At 42.8% G+C, this 15627-nt stretch overlaps 1 protein-coding gene across 3 annotated transcripts in view; it reads right to left on the reverse strand.

Annotated features, from left to right (window-relative positions):
• RAI14 (retinoic acid induced 14) overlaps positions 1-14835 on the reverse strand; it is an 88084-nt gene extending 73249 nt beyond the window's left edge. For 2 of the 3 annotated variants that reach the window (XM_014256957.2, XM_014256955.2), the window contains exons 1-2: positions 14728-14835; positions 4175-4266 (exon numbers count right to left, since the gene is read on the reverse strand). In XM_014256957.2, coding sequence (XP_014112432.1) covers positions 4175-4210 — 36 coding nt within the window. In that variant the 5' untranslated portion in view covers positions 4211-4266; positions 14728-14835. Of the gene's footprint in view, positions 1-4174; positions 4267-6333; positions 6417-14727 lie in introns of all 3 variants that reach the window. The other variant, XM_014256956.2, reaches the window with a different exon arrangement.
• Positions 14836-15627: the final 792 nt, after the last annotated feature.

Consider the following 15627-nt stretch of genomic DNA (forward strand, 5'->3'; position numbering starts at 1 on the left):
TCTTGGTCAAATTGCAGTATATGTTTTTCAGATGATCTTCAATACTTAAAGAAAAGGATGCTAAAACTTTTCAGTTTCTGCCAATAGACTTAAGATAGTGAAAACAATCCAAACCATCAGAGCCTTCACACAATATACCTTTTCTAGAGTAAACAAGAACATGGTTAAAAGCCAATCTACCTGAACAAACCACTTACACACTTACATCATCCTAGTATCAAAGAGCTCGACACTTAAATATGTGTAGGTGCCTGAAAATGGTGACAAGCATCTTGTCATATTTAAGAAACAGGCAAAACATGTTTAGACAGGCTTAATCTTCACACATTTGAAAATCTACTTTGCCACTGTTTAAGATTCGAGACACCTTTGAAGTCAGGCTCAAATTGACTAGTTACTACAGAAAACACTCCAATCTTAAATATTAGAGGAGTAATAAGACATCAATAGCTACATTTTTAATTGCAATTTTTCAAAATCTGCTTTTCTAAGCAGAAACTATGAAGAACTTCTGTCTTACTGTGTAGAAACATTCATTCTCCATTGTGTGAATAAACTATGGACTGTGTATAAACAAATTCATCTCTGAAGTGATAGTTCCTGGTATTACTATAGCAACTTTTTCAAGTGTTACATGTGATAGACTCTAACAACAATTAAAATGGTCCTCCTTTTAGGCGGTCAGCTTTTATGTGTTTGATGGTAGCTTTTGAGTTTGATAATGAGAAGCAAGAGATGAGGAGAGTAGAGAAAATACAGCTTCTCAGACAGAAGAGTCTTGTTGCTTTGTCAAGACATGATTGCACTTTCTGTTGTCTACACATTCTTTAAGCATGCACATCCACTGCTTAGCTTCCAGTCTTGGCATTTGCTTCCACCCAGGCACCCTGTTCACAGACTCCCAGTCTACAAGCATCCTCCTGTGACTACACATCATGCTTTGACAATAGTCATTAGTGACAGAGCGATAAATCTCATTCCTTCTCTCCAAATACATGTGTTCACATGGCAACAGTCACCCCCAGGAAGGATTTCACAGCGATTAAGTGTGTCAAGGACAAAGGATTCTCCAGTTAATGGAGCTGGCTTCACACACAGTAAATCAGGTGAAATACAGGGATACAGCAAAAGCATGAAGTGAGGAGTCTCTCTTCCATCTGAGACTCATACTGTCATCTCTCAGCTGTGGACTGTATCAAGCCTCCTAAACATTTAAATTAGCAGCCTTATTTACTTATGTATTCCTGCAGCTCCTTTCCTGGCATGCCCAGCCTTGTGTTTTTTGTGTCAGTGTTCTCAGGGTGCGATCAGACAATGGAACTAAACCAAGGAACAACTGGAGAAAGGGATGTCCTGCTGTTCCTCCAACTCCCACCATTCCTCCCAGGGCTGACCCTACAGTAGCACAGAGCAGAGAGTTACCCATCTGACATTCACCCCACAAAGTATTTCTCCCTGACTTCTTGTCCTTGACCTGGCTCACTGCAGGGTCAGATACCCTCAAAATGAGAAGAGCACATGTGAAAAAAGAGGAAGCAGGGCCATTTTTTTCACAAGCATCAAGATTGGTGTCATTTGAGCACCAAAGCAATGCCCTCTGTCAGAGACACCAAGAAATATATTTGAAGATCAGCAGTTATACTCATTTTCAACTCAGCCACTGCAGAAAAGCCTAGAGAGCTTCAATATGTCAGTGAAATTTCCTTCATGGTCTTCATTCTATGCTACCAGCCCTACTGCTAAAGAAGTGCTTGTAATTCCTGTTTCTCGTGCACATCTTGACCACTTGCCTCCTACTCTCCCTACTGCTTATTTTCTAATGCAATGTTTCTAACAATGAAGTTACAGACAAGGGTATTCCTCTTTACCCCAAGACATCTTCAGTTCTAAAGTACAGTACCTTAAAGATTTCTTTTAGAGAGGAATGAGAAAAATACTCAGTGCATCTCTTATGACTTTACCCTCATCCCCAATCCAAGAGCAGTTACCACATCTTATAAACTGAGATATAAATACAACCAATTCCCATTAAAAAGACATCCTTTTTCTCCTCCTCAAAAACTGTAACTAAGAGTAGCTTCTGGAAACTGAAGAGAAGGATAATTTTCCTCACTTATCTTGCACAAAATATAGGACAGCTCCTTTGGTTGCCTTGAATTATGCCCTTAAGGCTTGGCTTCAAAACAGAGGAAACCAGACTTCATGGATTTAGACTGTTGTGCTCTTAAGAGCTGCATATCTAAATTTTAGGTATCTGAAAAATCCTTTGCGGTCAACCTAGTCTCCAGCCAGCAGACAGCACTAGTACCAAAACAGCAATTACATTCAGACTGCCCTTGATTCTGGGGAGAGGTGCACACAAGGTATCAGGGCTAGATAAGTAAGCAATAAGTGAACCAGTGTGATTTATGACAGTGGCTGAACTCCTACAGCAAGGTCTGGTTTCATCACACATGTCGCTTAGCCTTTGCTCTAGATCAGCAGCCCATCCAAGCAGCATAAAATTGTGAATGAAGTCATCCTCACATATGGGCACACCTAACTTCCAAGTGTATTAGCCAATGGACTGCTCTCATTACCCAAGCAGATGCCTATTAAAAATTTTAGCGGTGTGGGTGAACACAAAATAGCAATTGCTGCTGCTCCTGCAGCTCTAAACTGAAAGGCACGGTCAGTGAGATGGGACACCAGAGACATGTGATATAATTTTTATTTGTTGTGAAGTGGCACAAGACACTTTGCCATTGGCTGATTCAGTCCAGTGACCAAGGAAACCAAATACTGCTTAAATAATCAAAACTGTTTTCCTCTGCACCCAAAATTAGAATATTTCTGAAATATTCTAGATAGTCTAGAAAGCAAAGGTTGGTTTATGTATTTAGCTTGTTTATAGAGGCAGTCTTTTAAGAAATACCTCTTGCTAAACTGAAGGAGCAAAGCATCCATCAGTGCTGCTCCTGCAAGGACACCAATTCAGCAGCTGTACAAATGCTAACCTAATGCTAACCTACAGCTCAAAAGACTTTCTGAGCAGTACCCAGCACATCTGCAGGTTACACCTCAACAGCAACCCTACCTTCTTCTGCTACTGATGTGCACTACAGGCTGGCTAAAGACACATTACTCTAATGGTGTGCTGTGAGAGCACCATCTTTACATCAAAACACCCACACTGTGCACTGTGTAACTTTACTCCTGAACATCAAAACTTCTCAAGGTGCTCCATTTTCAAACCTAAGCACCTTCATCCAACACAGCTGCCCCAGGACCCCATGCAAATCTGGAGATGACAAACAATACATCATTTTTTTCAAAAGGCCACAAAAACTTAGGATGAAGAATGAAACACTGTGCTCTTCACAGATCATGAAGATTTCTTACAAATTCCACACGATACTTGGAAAGTCAATTAAACACACCTATTTCACAGATTTATTACTAGCAACACAAAAGCCAGAAATGAGTAGTAGTAGTAGGAACAGAAGGACAAGAATAGGACTAGACTACAGCAGTTCCACTACTCCAAGGAAGTATTGCTTGTTACATGTGTCAAAGTTTGGTTTTCCACTGATACTTCCACAACAAGCAAGATTATGTGCAGCCTAATGTCTCTCTAAATGCTGATCTGGAGATTCTCCTGAGAACCTCTACATCTATGTCTTCCTTCCCCACTCAAGTCTCATATCCACTCCTCATGTCACACTAGAACTGATAAACCACAGCTGCCCTAATGGCTCAGCTGGTTCCTGTATTCTTGCTGACAAAGGAACCCTGCCACAGACTGGGGAGAATTACATTAAGTGCTCAAACACCACACTGATAAGAACGGTATTAGGCTTAGACAGAAATATTATTGGGTAGCAAAGTCCTTATGAGGCTCAATCCTAAACCAGGAACAAAGCTCCAGTCTGGGCACCAGCACAATCTAACAGAAGTTCTGCAGACCCCACAGATGTGTATGATTCAGCTATGGGGAACAAGATAGTAAAATATTGTTAATTTGCATAATAGATAATGGCTCTACAAATAGGAACAGCCTACTCCATACTGTACTCAGCTGTTGCCTTTGTGCTTTCTTCTCTGTAATTCATTAACCTACAGGCTTATCAAGGTGGGAGTGAAGAACTTGTTTCCAGCACGAAAACCAGCAATCAAAGGGAGCAGAAATACTTACGTCACTCTTCCTGAACTTTGCTTTTAAGCTCTTCATGCTGATGACATTCAACCTTCCAAACCTTTGAGGAGCTTTTTATTCTTCTTCAATATCTAAACAAAAAATAAAGAAAGTAAGATTCCAACTTGATACCATTCAGTTCACTGGCAGGCAAGTTCACAATTCAATTTGCATACCTCTATCACTTCTGAGGATTTAGCCTTCAATCTTTAAAACAGATTAATAGCCACCTAAGGGAAACTTTCTAACTCTTTCTCTAAACTTAGAAGTAAGCCTAAATCTGAGCACTGAACAACAGAGCAAACATTTACCAAAAACTAACCCGTGTATCATGTTATACTAACTACATCTCCACGTATTTAGGTTGCCAACGCATTCATACATGAGCAGATTCCTCTGACCACTGCCTATTTTAGTATTACCATCAGGACAGTCATTTGTAAAGTGGCAAAATCATAATTAAGCATTCATTAAAACTTCACCATCCCATCACCACAGGTCTGCACTGGGTAGCAGAAGTACTTTATTCTGTGCACATTATTCTATGTACAAGTCTAACCACAGACCAAACTCTAAACTGTACTTCAAGCATGCAAAACACATAACTAGGAGAGTTCAAAATGACACAGCAGACAGAATTGCCTGAGCAAGACAGAGGTTATTGCAGGAAGAATTGTTTTGGATTCTTCCCCATATGGAACTGTATGTGGGTTTCCAAGAACCTTAGCTGCTTGTAACTTGACAGTGCACTATCACAGTCGTGTTCCCCCTTCCTCCCTTTCACATGAAGGAAAGCAGCAGTTGAACAAACATATAAAACTAACCTAACAGACAAGCTGCAAACTCTCACAGAGGAAAGTGAGTGTCTAGAGCAGTTTCCTACAGAAAGTTTCAATGATACCCCACGTTGCCAATCCAACATAATAGTGAACAGCACATTAAAGTAGCACAGCAATGTGCTTTTTCCTAGAGCACAGCAGAAAATCTTAATGAGAGAGCAACATCTGGATTGGCAAATGCACCTAGGTAAAAATGTTCCACATTTTTAGTTTTACAGTATGCTTACTGAAATAGCTAGTTGCTTTCATCTACAAGTTTTAGCTGCTATACAAATTCTTTCTGAAGGAACAGTTTAAAGTTAAGGATGTTCAGCTGTATAAACTTCCTCTCTCCACCCTAGGAAAAAAGTAGAAAAAATTTTACAAGTCTAGTCAGATAAATAAATAACTGAAATAGGGATTGAAGCATAAATTCAAATAGGTCATGCAGGGTCACTATGTTCCACATAACTCTTCAGAAACAGAAGATTACAAAGTGAGATTCAGTTGTTTAATAAAAGAATAAAAATTACATCTCACTATTAAAAGCAAGTTGCTGTGTTCTACATGATGACTCCACTATGACTTTTAAAAATCCAACTACACAGCACATTGTTAATAGAATATATACGTATATGAATGCTTCTACAAAATACAACCCTAACTACCATTCAGGAATAGCAATCAGTGCTAAGTAAACATGTTATTTAGTTCAAACCCATATTTATCTGACAGCCATTTAAGACAAACTCAAGTACATTTCTTCAAAAAAAAGCAAAAAACCCAAACAAAAAAATCCCATACACTGTAAACACACAAACACATTTCCCACAGGCTGCACCTCTCCAGTAGGCAGCAGAAGGTAATCTGGATAGTGTAATTCTGTAAGTTGTTAAAAAATCATTAAACTGAATTAAATTACCCTAAGTCTAATTAAGCAGTAATTTTCAAGCCATGCCAGATCCCTAACTGCATTCAGGTATATGAACAAGTGGTTTCATTCAAAATTCTTGCATTTAATCACAAGGAGAATGGGTTTGTCACATTTTGTCTAATTCTTTAGCAGGTAAAAAGAAAAAAGGAAAATAGTTTTTGCAGAACCTTTTGACTCCCTGATCTAGCTGAAAATTTCTTAGCTTTTTCCTAGGTGGAATGGAGTACTTGTAATATAGTAAAAAAAAACCTAAAAAAAAAAAAAACAAAAAAAATCAACAAAATAACTCAACAATCAAAAAGAAGGAATTATTTCAGATTGCTCTGAGAGAAGCATGTCACTTGATGTCTGCTACACCTACCCAAACATTTGAGAACGTGTTTAAATTGCACAACAGCTGTCATTACCTGCACTGGAAAGGAGCCCGAACCTCAGCAAGACCCCAGTAATCTCCTAAATTATCCTCTAGTAACATCAAGGATGATGAAAACTGCAAATGCCAGACAAGAAAAATACCATTACTCACCTGGCTTTCTTTACACACCAGCTAAAAAAACCCAAATCAAACCAAACCAAACAACCCCCAAACTTCTATGAAAAAAATAACAATATAAAGAAACTTTAAAGATGTGAAACATTATACAATATCCCACAAAACCCAAAACTCAACAGGACTTTGTGTTTTATAACTTAAATATATTTTGACATAAAAAACTTAAATGTTTAATTATACCAGTTAATGAAGTATAAATAAATCCTGTGCACAGGGAATTGAAAACAAGAAATCTTTCCTCACATGCAGATTGCCAAAGAATTGTCTGCTGTAGGCTGTCTTTCCCCTTCCCACTCCCTCAGCATTTCTGGCTCCTATGGACAAAAGATTTATCATAGCTCCCAAGGAAGAGAAAGTGCTCAACTACAAGGCTGTGAGGGAGATGAAAACTCCTTGTAGGTACACAGAGCAGCTGCAAAGCTGGACCCTCTTCTCTGAGGAACCTGTAGGAGAGTCTAATTAACAAGTTTTGCAAGCACTCCCAATACATTACTCTCCCTCTTGTGAGAAAGGAAGAAGCACACTTTATACACTGAATGAGAAACTCACATCCTCAGCTTAATTAAAAAGGCATGCTCAAGGACACCAGAACAGCATTCTCAAGCTTAGTGTGTTTTTTCACATCTGTATTTTTTCCATATGATGTAGTTAAACACAAACATTAAGATTACAGTTTGTGCATCATAATGCCCATAATCCTTCAAATGCAGAGATAAAAATGCATGAAGTGGGGAGGGCTGCCTTTTGCTGTCACTGTTTAACGGAGGAATTCCCCTCTCAAAGGGTGTAATTATTGGAATTGATGCAAAAAGAGGTCAGCATCCTGATTCGGCAGTGCTTTATGATAACTGTTCATTTGCCAGAGGGGGGATAAAGGAAGCGCCATTAAAATTACTCTCCTGTTTTACAAGATAGGAAGTGACTACTAGAAATTCACCAGGGAACACCAAGACACTTCAAAACAATATTTCTGCAATGAATCACAGGTATTAACAAAAAGCAATCTCTATTAATAGAGATTAAACGGCATTTCTCCATTTTCAGAACGAATGTGGTAATAAATATTGAGCATTGTCATTTTATAGCTGCAGCAAGTTAGCAGCAGATAAGTGCTTAACTCCAGGGATTCTCAACAGCTAATGCTGATCACGTGTTTTTAACCATTAGCTCCAAAATTAAAAATCTATCCTTTATCTCATCTTCCTTTAGCTTAATATCAAGAAACAGCCCTGAGGAATACAAGCCACAAAAAACATCTTTAGGTAGGTGGTAAACCTATCTAGCTAAAACAAGAAACATTGAAGTGGTGGCAATCTTTGGCCTCAATAATTTCATTGCAACTCTGTTTTAATACACAATACAATCTTTAGGTTTAAATGTAGGAAACAGATTAAGATAATTTTCCCCAGTGATTTATAGTGAGATTTGTGCAAACCACAGTAAACAATAATACAGACATTTTTTTCCCTTTCATTAATTTGCATTAAAATCAGAGCAAGGCCTTTCAAACAATGTTACAATTAACTCCTTCAAGGGGACAAAATCCAGTGATGCAACAAGGAAAAGACTTTGTTTCCCTGAGCAAAACTGGAAGTTTACAGTAAAACCATATACTATGAACAGTGTTCATGCTAATGAGTAATTCCTCACTGGTAAGTGCTGAATTCAATTAATTAAGGTGTCAAAAATCTTACACCTCTTTCAGAACACCCTGAGAAGCTTCCATCTCACACAGAGCTCTTTTGCAGCAAAGCATGACTAATGTTTCAATTAATTTCCCCTTTCCCTCCCAAAACCACTTCAAAAATATTTTTTAACCTTGAAAGGTTACAGAAAAGATTTACAGACTCTAGGCAAGATCTGGCAACACACAAGATGTGGGGGAAATGGAAAAAGGGTCTGGAGTGTGGAAGAGTACTCCTGCTGCTGCTATACCCTTACATCCTCATTTGTGTGACTACACATACTCTCATGGGGAAAATAAGGGGCCCCAGAAGCATCTTCCCCCAAAGCACACCATCATTTACCCATGGATGATCACTTTCTAAACCACAAGCCCAGCTCTGACCCAGAAGCACAACCTAGCAGCAGCCAGCACTGCAAAGCAGCCAGAGGCATCAACTCCAATGCATCCCTTCTGCTGATCACCTTCAGTATCCAACTTCATAAATGCTTCACGTCCCTGAGCTTCCTCGACCTACCCTCCAACACGAACATGTGCTCCAGCCCAGGCTGCTCTTTAACACTGCCGAAGTCACAGTACTGCCTGGAGGCATTAGCCATTGCTCAGCTTCTTTGGCTGCTCCCACATAAATGCAGCAAGCCCTCTATCCTAAAAAGAAATCCACCCAACACTCTACCTCCCCTGACTACTTCCTATTTCCATCCAGCTAAGCATATTCTTCCATTTCTCAGGCCAAATCAGAGAAGCATGTATGATGAGACCAAAAGCTACAGGAACATTTCCCCACTCTTTATCAGCACAACTCAGTTTTTCCATCTTGAGTAACCCACCCTCCCATCATAGGAAAAGTCAAATGGAACAGAATTTTATAAACTCAGTGTTACCTATAAAGACAAATAATTCTTGGCTTGGTTAATCTACTATTACTTACTAATGAAAACACACTGAAAAATGCACAGAGAAGCCCAAGCGCTACACAAGAGTGGGAGTGATTTATATACAGTTAATCCCACTTTAAACAGAATCAGACATCAGAGATAGCAAGGGCCTTGGGTAACCTAGTGCATTCCCTCTATCTGCTCACAAATCACTGGCAAGGATGTGCTGAACTGTACAAATTTAAGCATCTGAGCCCAGAAGTTAGAGCGCCATGGATGTTGCAACACTAACAATTATACAGCTATTGCTCCTCTTTCGAGGACACTTTGTATCAACTCTACCCTTCATTTGATATTCAGAACTTGCAAACGTTGAATTTTCTTTCCATGCATTCAGCTGAAGCCACACCAGCCACTGAGGATGCTGTACAGCCAGTATAAATCAAGGCAAGATGGTTGATCTGGGGATACATGCAGTTTGTTTAAACAATGTATTCAAATGCACTTCTAGACAGCCAGAAGACCGTTAGCACCAACAAGGATCAGAAGCAGAATACAGAAAAATAAAAATGTGACATTTCCCTAATTTGTTTACTTGGCATATTAGACAGGACTCTGGGCAAAACTCTAACTCAAATTAAGTCGAAGTAAATTTGTTGTTCACTCCTTACATTTTACATGATTTTATTCCAATCCCACTCTTGTTCTTTTGTCTGGAGGTATCTATCAACACACACCCAGGCATAACAAAAGAGACAAGACTTGTTGCATGAACTGGGGCATACCGATGCTCTTTCTCTGCCTTCAGTTTTCCTGTCTCTAAAACAAATGCACACACACCCCCCCTTGCATGGCCCTGCATTAGTTTGATCATACATAAGATACGCTGCAGTCCTGAAGACTTTTCTACATTTAATATTCAGTTCAACTGGATGATGCTGGTAATAAAGCATCTAGCTACAATTAGCGATAGAGAAAAATGCCTTAGAGTCCCACTTCTGAAATGTCAGTTCTTAAATGAGAAATCCACATGGATAACAACAGCTAGTACTTGTTTACACTTCCTTCCTAGTATTCTGTTATCAACCATTGAATTTGGTGTTCAGAATGAAACATCGAACATGACAAACTGTACAGTTGCAATGTTAAATCTATGAAGAGATATATTCATGACTTTATGGATTAATATTCTGAAACAGCCTAAGGTAAAGCAGTCACCTAACAGGGGTGGAATTAGAAAGACAGGAACATCAAAGCAATTTACTGAAGACACTTGACAAGCCCCACTCCCACAAATATCTTGGAAAAGTATCCTACTGGAAACTACTTTAATCTAGAAATACCTTCAGAGACTGTGCTGATAACACAGCTCGCTACTCAGCTACCAAGCTCTTGGGTAAATAGCTAATGAAAACTGAGCATCTTTTTTAACGTTATCCAAAACTTGAGAGTTTCATGTGCCTCCAACTTTCAATAAAAAGCACTAAAAATTCAGATATTTTCTTTTCTGGAAGACTCTTGATGCTATAAACTAGCAAGACGTAAGCAAAATTAGCACCTACATTTGGTAAATTATATTTGTGGAATGGTATCTATGCTGCCATTCAATGAGATCTGAACAGGCTAGAAATCTGGGCAGAGAAAAGTTAACAGAGGCAAGAGTGGGGTGCTGCAGCTCAGGGACCAGCACAGGTTAGGGGTTAGTCTGCTGAAATCCAGCTCTGTCCAGAAGGACCTGGAGTTAAAAAGCAGTACGTCCTTGTGGCCAAGAAGTCCAATGGTATCTCAGGGTGCTTTGGGAATAGTGTGGACAGCACACCGAAGGAGGTTCTTCTGCTCTGCTGAGGCCGTATCTGGAGTGCTGTGTCCAATTCCCGGCTCCCTAGTTCAAGAAACACTAGGAACTTCTGGAGAGGGTCCAGTGGAGGAACACAGATGGTTAGGGAACCGGAGCACCTCTTTCACAAGGATAGGCTAAGAAAGCTCAGTTTGTTTGGCTTGGAGAAGAGACGACTGAGAGGGGTTCTTATCAATGTTTACAGATATCTTAAAGATGTGTGTCAGGAGGATGGGGCCAGACACTTTCCAGGCATGCCCAGTGACAGGACAAGGGGCAACAAGCATAAACTGAAACACGGGAAATTCCATCTGAATATGAGGAAGAACTTTACTTTGAGGGTGACAGCACTGGAACAGGCTGCCCAGAGAGGTTGTGGAATTTCCTTTTCTGGAAATATTCAAAACCTTTCTGATCATGATCTTGTGCAACCTGCTCTAGCTGGACCTGCTTTGGCAGAGGGGTTGGACTAGATGATCTCCAGAGGTTCCTTTAAACCTCAGCCAGTCTGTGATTCTGTGATCTTAATTACAATCGAGTGTCTTTTTTCTTATTTTAATCAGGTTTTTGAAATTTATATTTGATAGCAGCAGCACTAAGTGCTGTATAAATACAAGATACAGGGAGAAGAAGATACAGTGTTTAAGACACTTCTCCCAGCCTTCATAGACTTAGGAATCTTCACATATCCCTTAGAGTTAATATGCTGGTGTCTCAAGCAAGTAGCTATAACCAAGGCCCTCAGAAAGTACTCAAATGTCAAAACTCTGCAGAGATACTTCGAAGTGTTCCAAAGTGCCTTTGGGAAGTCTGACATCTGCAAGAACTAACAGTAGCTCCCTGCCTCTCAAAAGTTATGAGAAAAGAAATAGAACATCATCAGCTACTGAAGTTACAGTCATAGGCAGACCAGCATACAAATTCTTTTCACGTTGTAATGTATGAACAAATTTGGCTTTCACTCTCCTCTACCCATTCCCTCAACAGATTCATGTGGGAGGGGGAAAAAAAAGAAATGCGCATCTTGTTTTACAGTATTTTCAGTACTGGCAATGGCTTTCAGGCAGAAAATCAAAAGAAGACTTTGACAGCTTTAGAAAATGTACGTAAGTTACTACAGCATTCATCTAAAATGCAAGTTCTGCCTGCAGAGGAAGGACTTGTCAAGACCTAAATCTTCCCAGGAAAATGTAGTAACCATAAGGCTCTCCCTAAGAGATGACCATCTCACGCTCAGCACACAAATCACAACATCACCTCTGGGTGTTACTGGCCATCTTGCTCAGGACCTCAACACGAGGGAAGGGTGCATTCTTCCACTCCTGTGCGCTTCCACTCCTGTAGTCCTTGGCAAGTAACTGGACTGTCAGCTAGTCCAAAGTGCCAGTGAGAGCTGCAGTTGCTCCCACAGTTCAGCAGACTGGCATGTCTCTAGCAGCTGGACAGTGCCAAGCTCTGCTCTAACATATTACCAGAATTATACCTGTTAGCATTACTTCCCATGAACCATAAGAGCCCATGATCAGATGACTCTAAATATAAGGAGCAGCCAGGACTGACAACTCTGAAAGCAAAATCCAAGCTCAAATACAGAGCTATTACCTGCATGCATCCACAGGCACTTAGACAGCCGCTCCAAAAAATGCTGACAACTGGGCAGGCTTCTCAGACATGCAAAGGTACAAACACAGCAGGAGCCAGCTGCTCAAATCTATAACCCCAGAAGATGTTATGGATTGCTGTGCTTCTACCTTGGAATTTTTAGTACTCTACTATGTCTGCTGTTAAGTAAAGCACTAAATATTTGAATTTATTTGTTCTAATTCCCCTTGTTTTTTTTGTTTGTTTTTCTCTATATTTATTTCAAGCACTATCCCTGTGGAAAAAGAACTAGACCACAATAAGCTCCCAAAAGAAATGTGATTAGGGTATTGTTATAGGAGGACTTAGGAATTACCAACATCTTACACAAGAACTAGCTTTCATGTTTCTCCAGTCATTGCTTCTCCCTCAAAAAAGGCATGAAGTCATCAGAGCAGGGGAGAAGGAAAACTGAACACACAGATGAAAAAAAAAAAAAAGGAAGAGATGAGGCAAGCAAGTGATGAAATGTTTACATCACTTCATGAGGCGAGCAGCCTCCCATCTAGTCTCTTCTTCACTTGATGTTATCCATCTATCTCTTGGTTCAGGGAAATAGAGGGAATGATGTAGCCTTTTATTACTTTGCTAGCTGATGCTCTCTTGGAAGGGGAAAAGAACAGCAGAGGGCCAGTAGTTTTAGAGACTGGAAGAATGGGTGTCTGCTACTGCTCAGTGACTTACTGGCACTGAGCTTGGCTTCAAATCAAGGGAACCCTGAGCTCATATGATGTGCTGTTCTACTCAAAATGCTCTTTCACTCTGTTCATATGTCTGTTATGCAATTCTTCTATTAGTAAATAAAATCTCATTGACAGTTTTCTATGAGTGTCCCAAGACAAGAGCCAAGCAGGTCATTGACAGATATTCACTAAATTCAGTCACTCCTAGTTAATCCTGGACACCAGAAAACCTCTCTAACACAAAGTATATGTAATTTTTGGCACTCAAGACAGATATATAGATAGATATAGATATTTTTATTATTATTATATTATATTTTATTATATTATTATTTTTAATGGCACAGCTAATCTGCAACCTGCTAGGATAGAGAAGAAAAGAAAACCAAAAAAAGAGACTACAGCTTCTACAAAAGTAGCAGTAGACTGGAAGTGTTTTATATCAGTGCTGTAGTAAGCACATTCATACTCATTACAGAAGCAAACGGGAGAATTCGTTAGAGATTCTGCAAGGCTGTTAAAGCATACTCTTTTCACAAGGAGAAAGTTAAGAATGTCACAAGTGGCAACAGCAGACTGCAGAAAGCTTGAGCTGCCAAACGCAGTGCAAGAGGAAAATAAATCTTTTGCATGCCCTGTGAGAAGTTAGAAGCACAGGTTCCCGATTAAACTCTATGCTATTCCTAAAGCAGACTACTTTTTTTTTTTTTTTTTTACAGCGATAGAAAACCTGGATCTGTTAAGCCTGCGCTGCCATAGCGCAGCCCCCTGCGCGCCCGCGGGGTACGGGGATCCGCGACCGGCAGCGAGGCGGGGGGACCGGCGGGGCATTTAATCGGGGATCCGCGGCCCGGCAGCGACCCTGCCCTCCACGGGCTCCCACCAAACACCGGGGGAGAGCACCGGGACACTCGGGGCTACCCTTCTGGTCGGAGGGTCTCTGAGGGTCCCCCCGGGGGAGGATTTACTCCCATCAGGGCGCCCCGGGACCGGCAGCGCCGCTGCCGGGGCTCAGGCGGACCTGCGCTACCAGGGACCCCCGAGCCCGGGGCGGCCCGGCTCGGGGCCGAGGGACCCGCGGAGACCCCTCTGCGGGCGGGCAGGGTGCGGGGCAGGGAACCGGCGGTGCCATCCCTCACCCCCGCGGGCGGCTGTCACTGCCCGCCACGCATCTCGAGAGGAAAACAAAACAAAACAAAGCAATCAAAACATTAACTACATAGTAAACGAAAATAAACAGTCAAACGGCAGCGACTCACGGGCTGCGTCCCCCCGCTGCTCCCCGCTCCCCCACACCAGGCAAACGGGGCGCTCCGGCAGCGCCCGGCGGAGAGAAGGGAGAAGTTCCCTCCTGATGCGCCCCTCAGAGGCTTCCCCGCTCGGGCTCCCCCGAGGAAGCGCCCGGAGCCCCCCGCGCCGGGGGGCGGCGGCGGGAGCAGGTGGGCGCCGCACACAAAGACCCATTCACAGCGCCCGCCGCCGAGCGCGCACCGACCCGCGCCCGCCGCCCACGCCGCGCCCTCACCTCACGGAGCGCCCGTGTCCCGCTACGCCGGCGCGGCTCTGCCGGGAGCCGCGCAGGCAGCGACCGGCGGCGCTGCCGAAGGGCGGAGCGGCGGCGCGGAGCGCCCCGGGACACTCGGGGGCGGGAGCGGCGGGCGCGGCGCGGCGGCCACGTGACGGCGGGGGCTGGGCCCCAGAGCGGCTCGGCCCGCCCCCGGCGGGGGCTGCGGCCCAGAGCGGCTCGGCCCGCCCCGGTTGGGGACGAGGAGGGGAGGGGAGGGGAGCGTGTTGGTGCGGGAGGCGGGAAGTAGACCACCCTGCCGGCTCTGGGGCGGGCGTGTGTCTCTGGAGGCGTGTGGGGAGCCAGGGAATCACTGAGCGTGCCGAGTTGGAAGGGCCCCACGAGGATCATCGGAGTCCGACTCGTGGTCCTGCGCAGGACACCCCAAGAGTCACAGCATGGGCCTGGGAGCATTGTCCAAGCACTTCTTGAGCTTTGTCAGGCTTGGAGCTGTGTCCACTGCCCTGGGCAGCCTGTTCCAGTGCCCAGCCAGCCTCTGGTTGCCTGTGGTTGCCAACCAGCCCTAGCACCTTTTCCTGATATCCAGACTAAACCTTCCCTAACACAACTTCAGGCCCTTCCCTCAGACCCTGACACTGGTCACCCCAGAGAAGAGATCAGGGTCTGCCCCCTCCTCTTTCTGAGGAAGTTGTAACTGCAGTAAGGTCGCCCCTCAGTCTCCCCCAGGCTGAAGGAGGATGCCAGGTCTCTGCCATCTCTGGGTGCTTTGGGATCTCCTAAGGATAAAGCTGGGGACAGGGGAAGGGGCCAAACCTATCTCAAGTCCTTAAACACAAGGACTTCAGTGCATAAGGGAAGTCCTGCATTTTGGTTCTCCCTAAAGCTTCCCTGTATGTCAAA

The sequence above is a fragment of the Pseudopodoces humilis genome, chromosome 4 (assembly GCF_049639895.1).
Source record: "Pseudopodoces humilis isolate 2021_Gansu_Grassland_sample_001 chromosome 4, ASM4963989v1, whole genome shotgun sequence".
NCBI lineage: Eukaryota > Metazoa > Chordata > Aves > Passeriformes > Paridae > Pseudopodoces > Pseudopodoces humilis.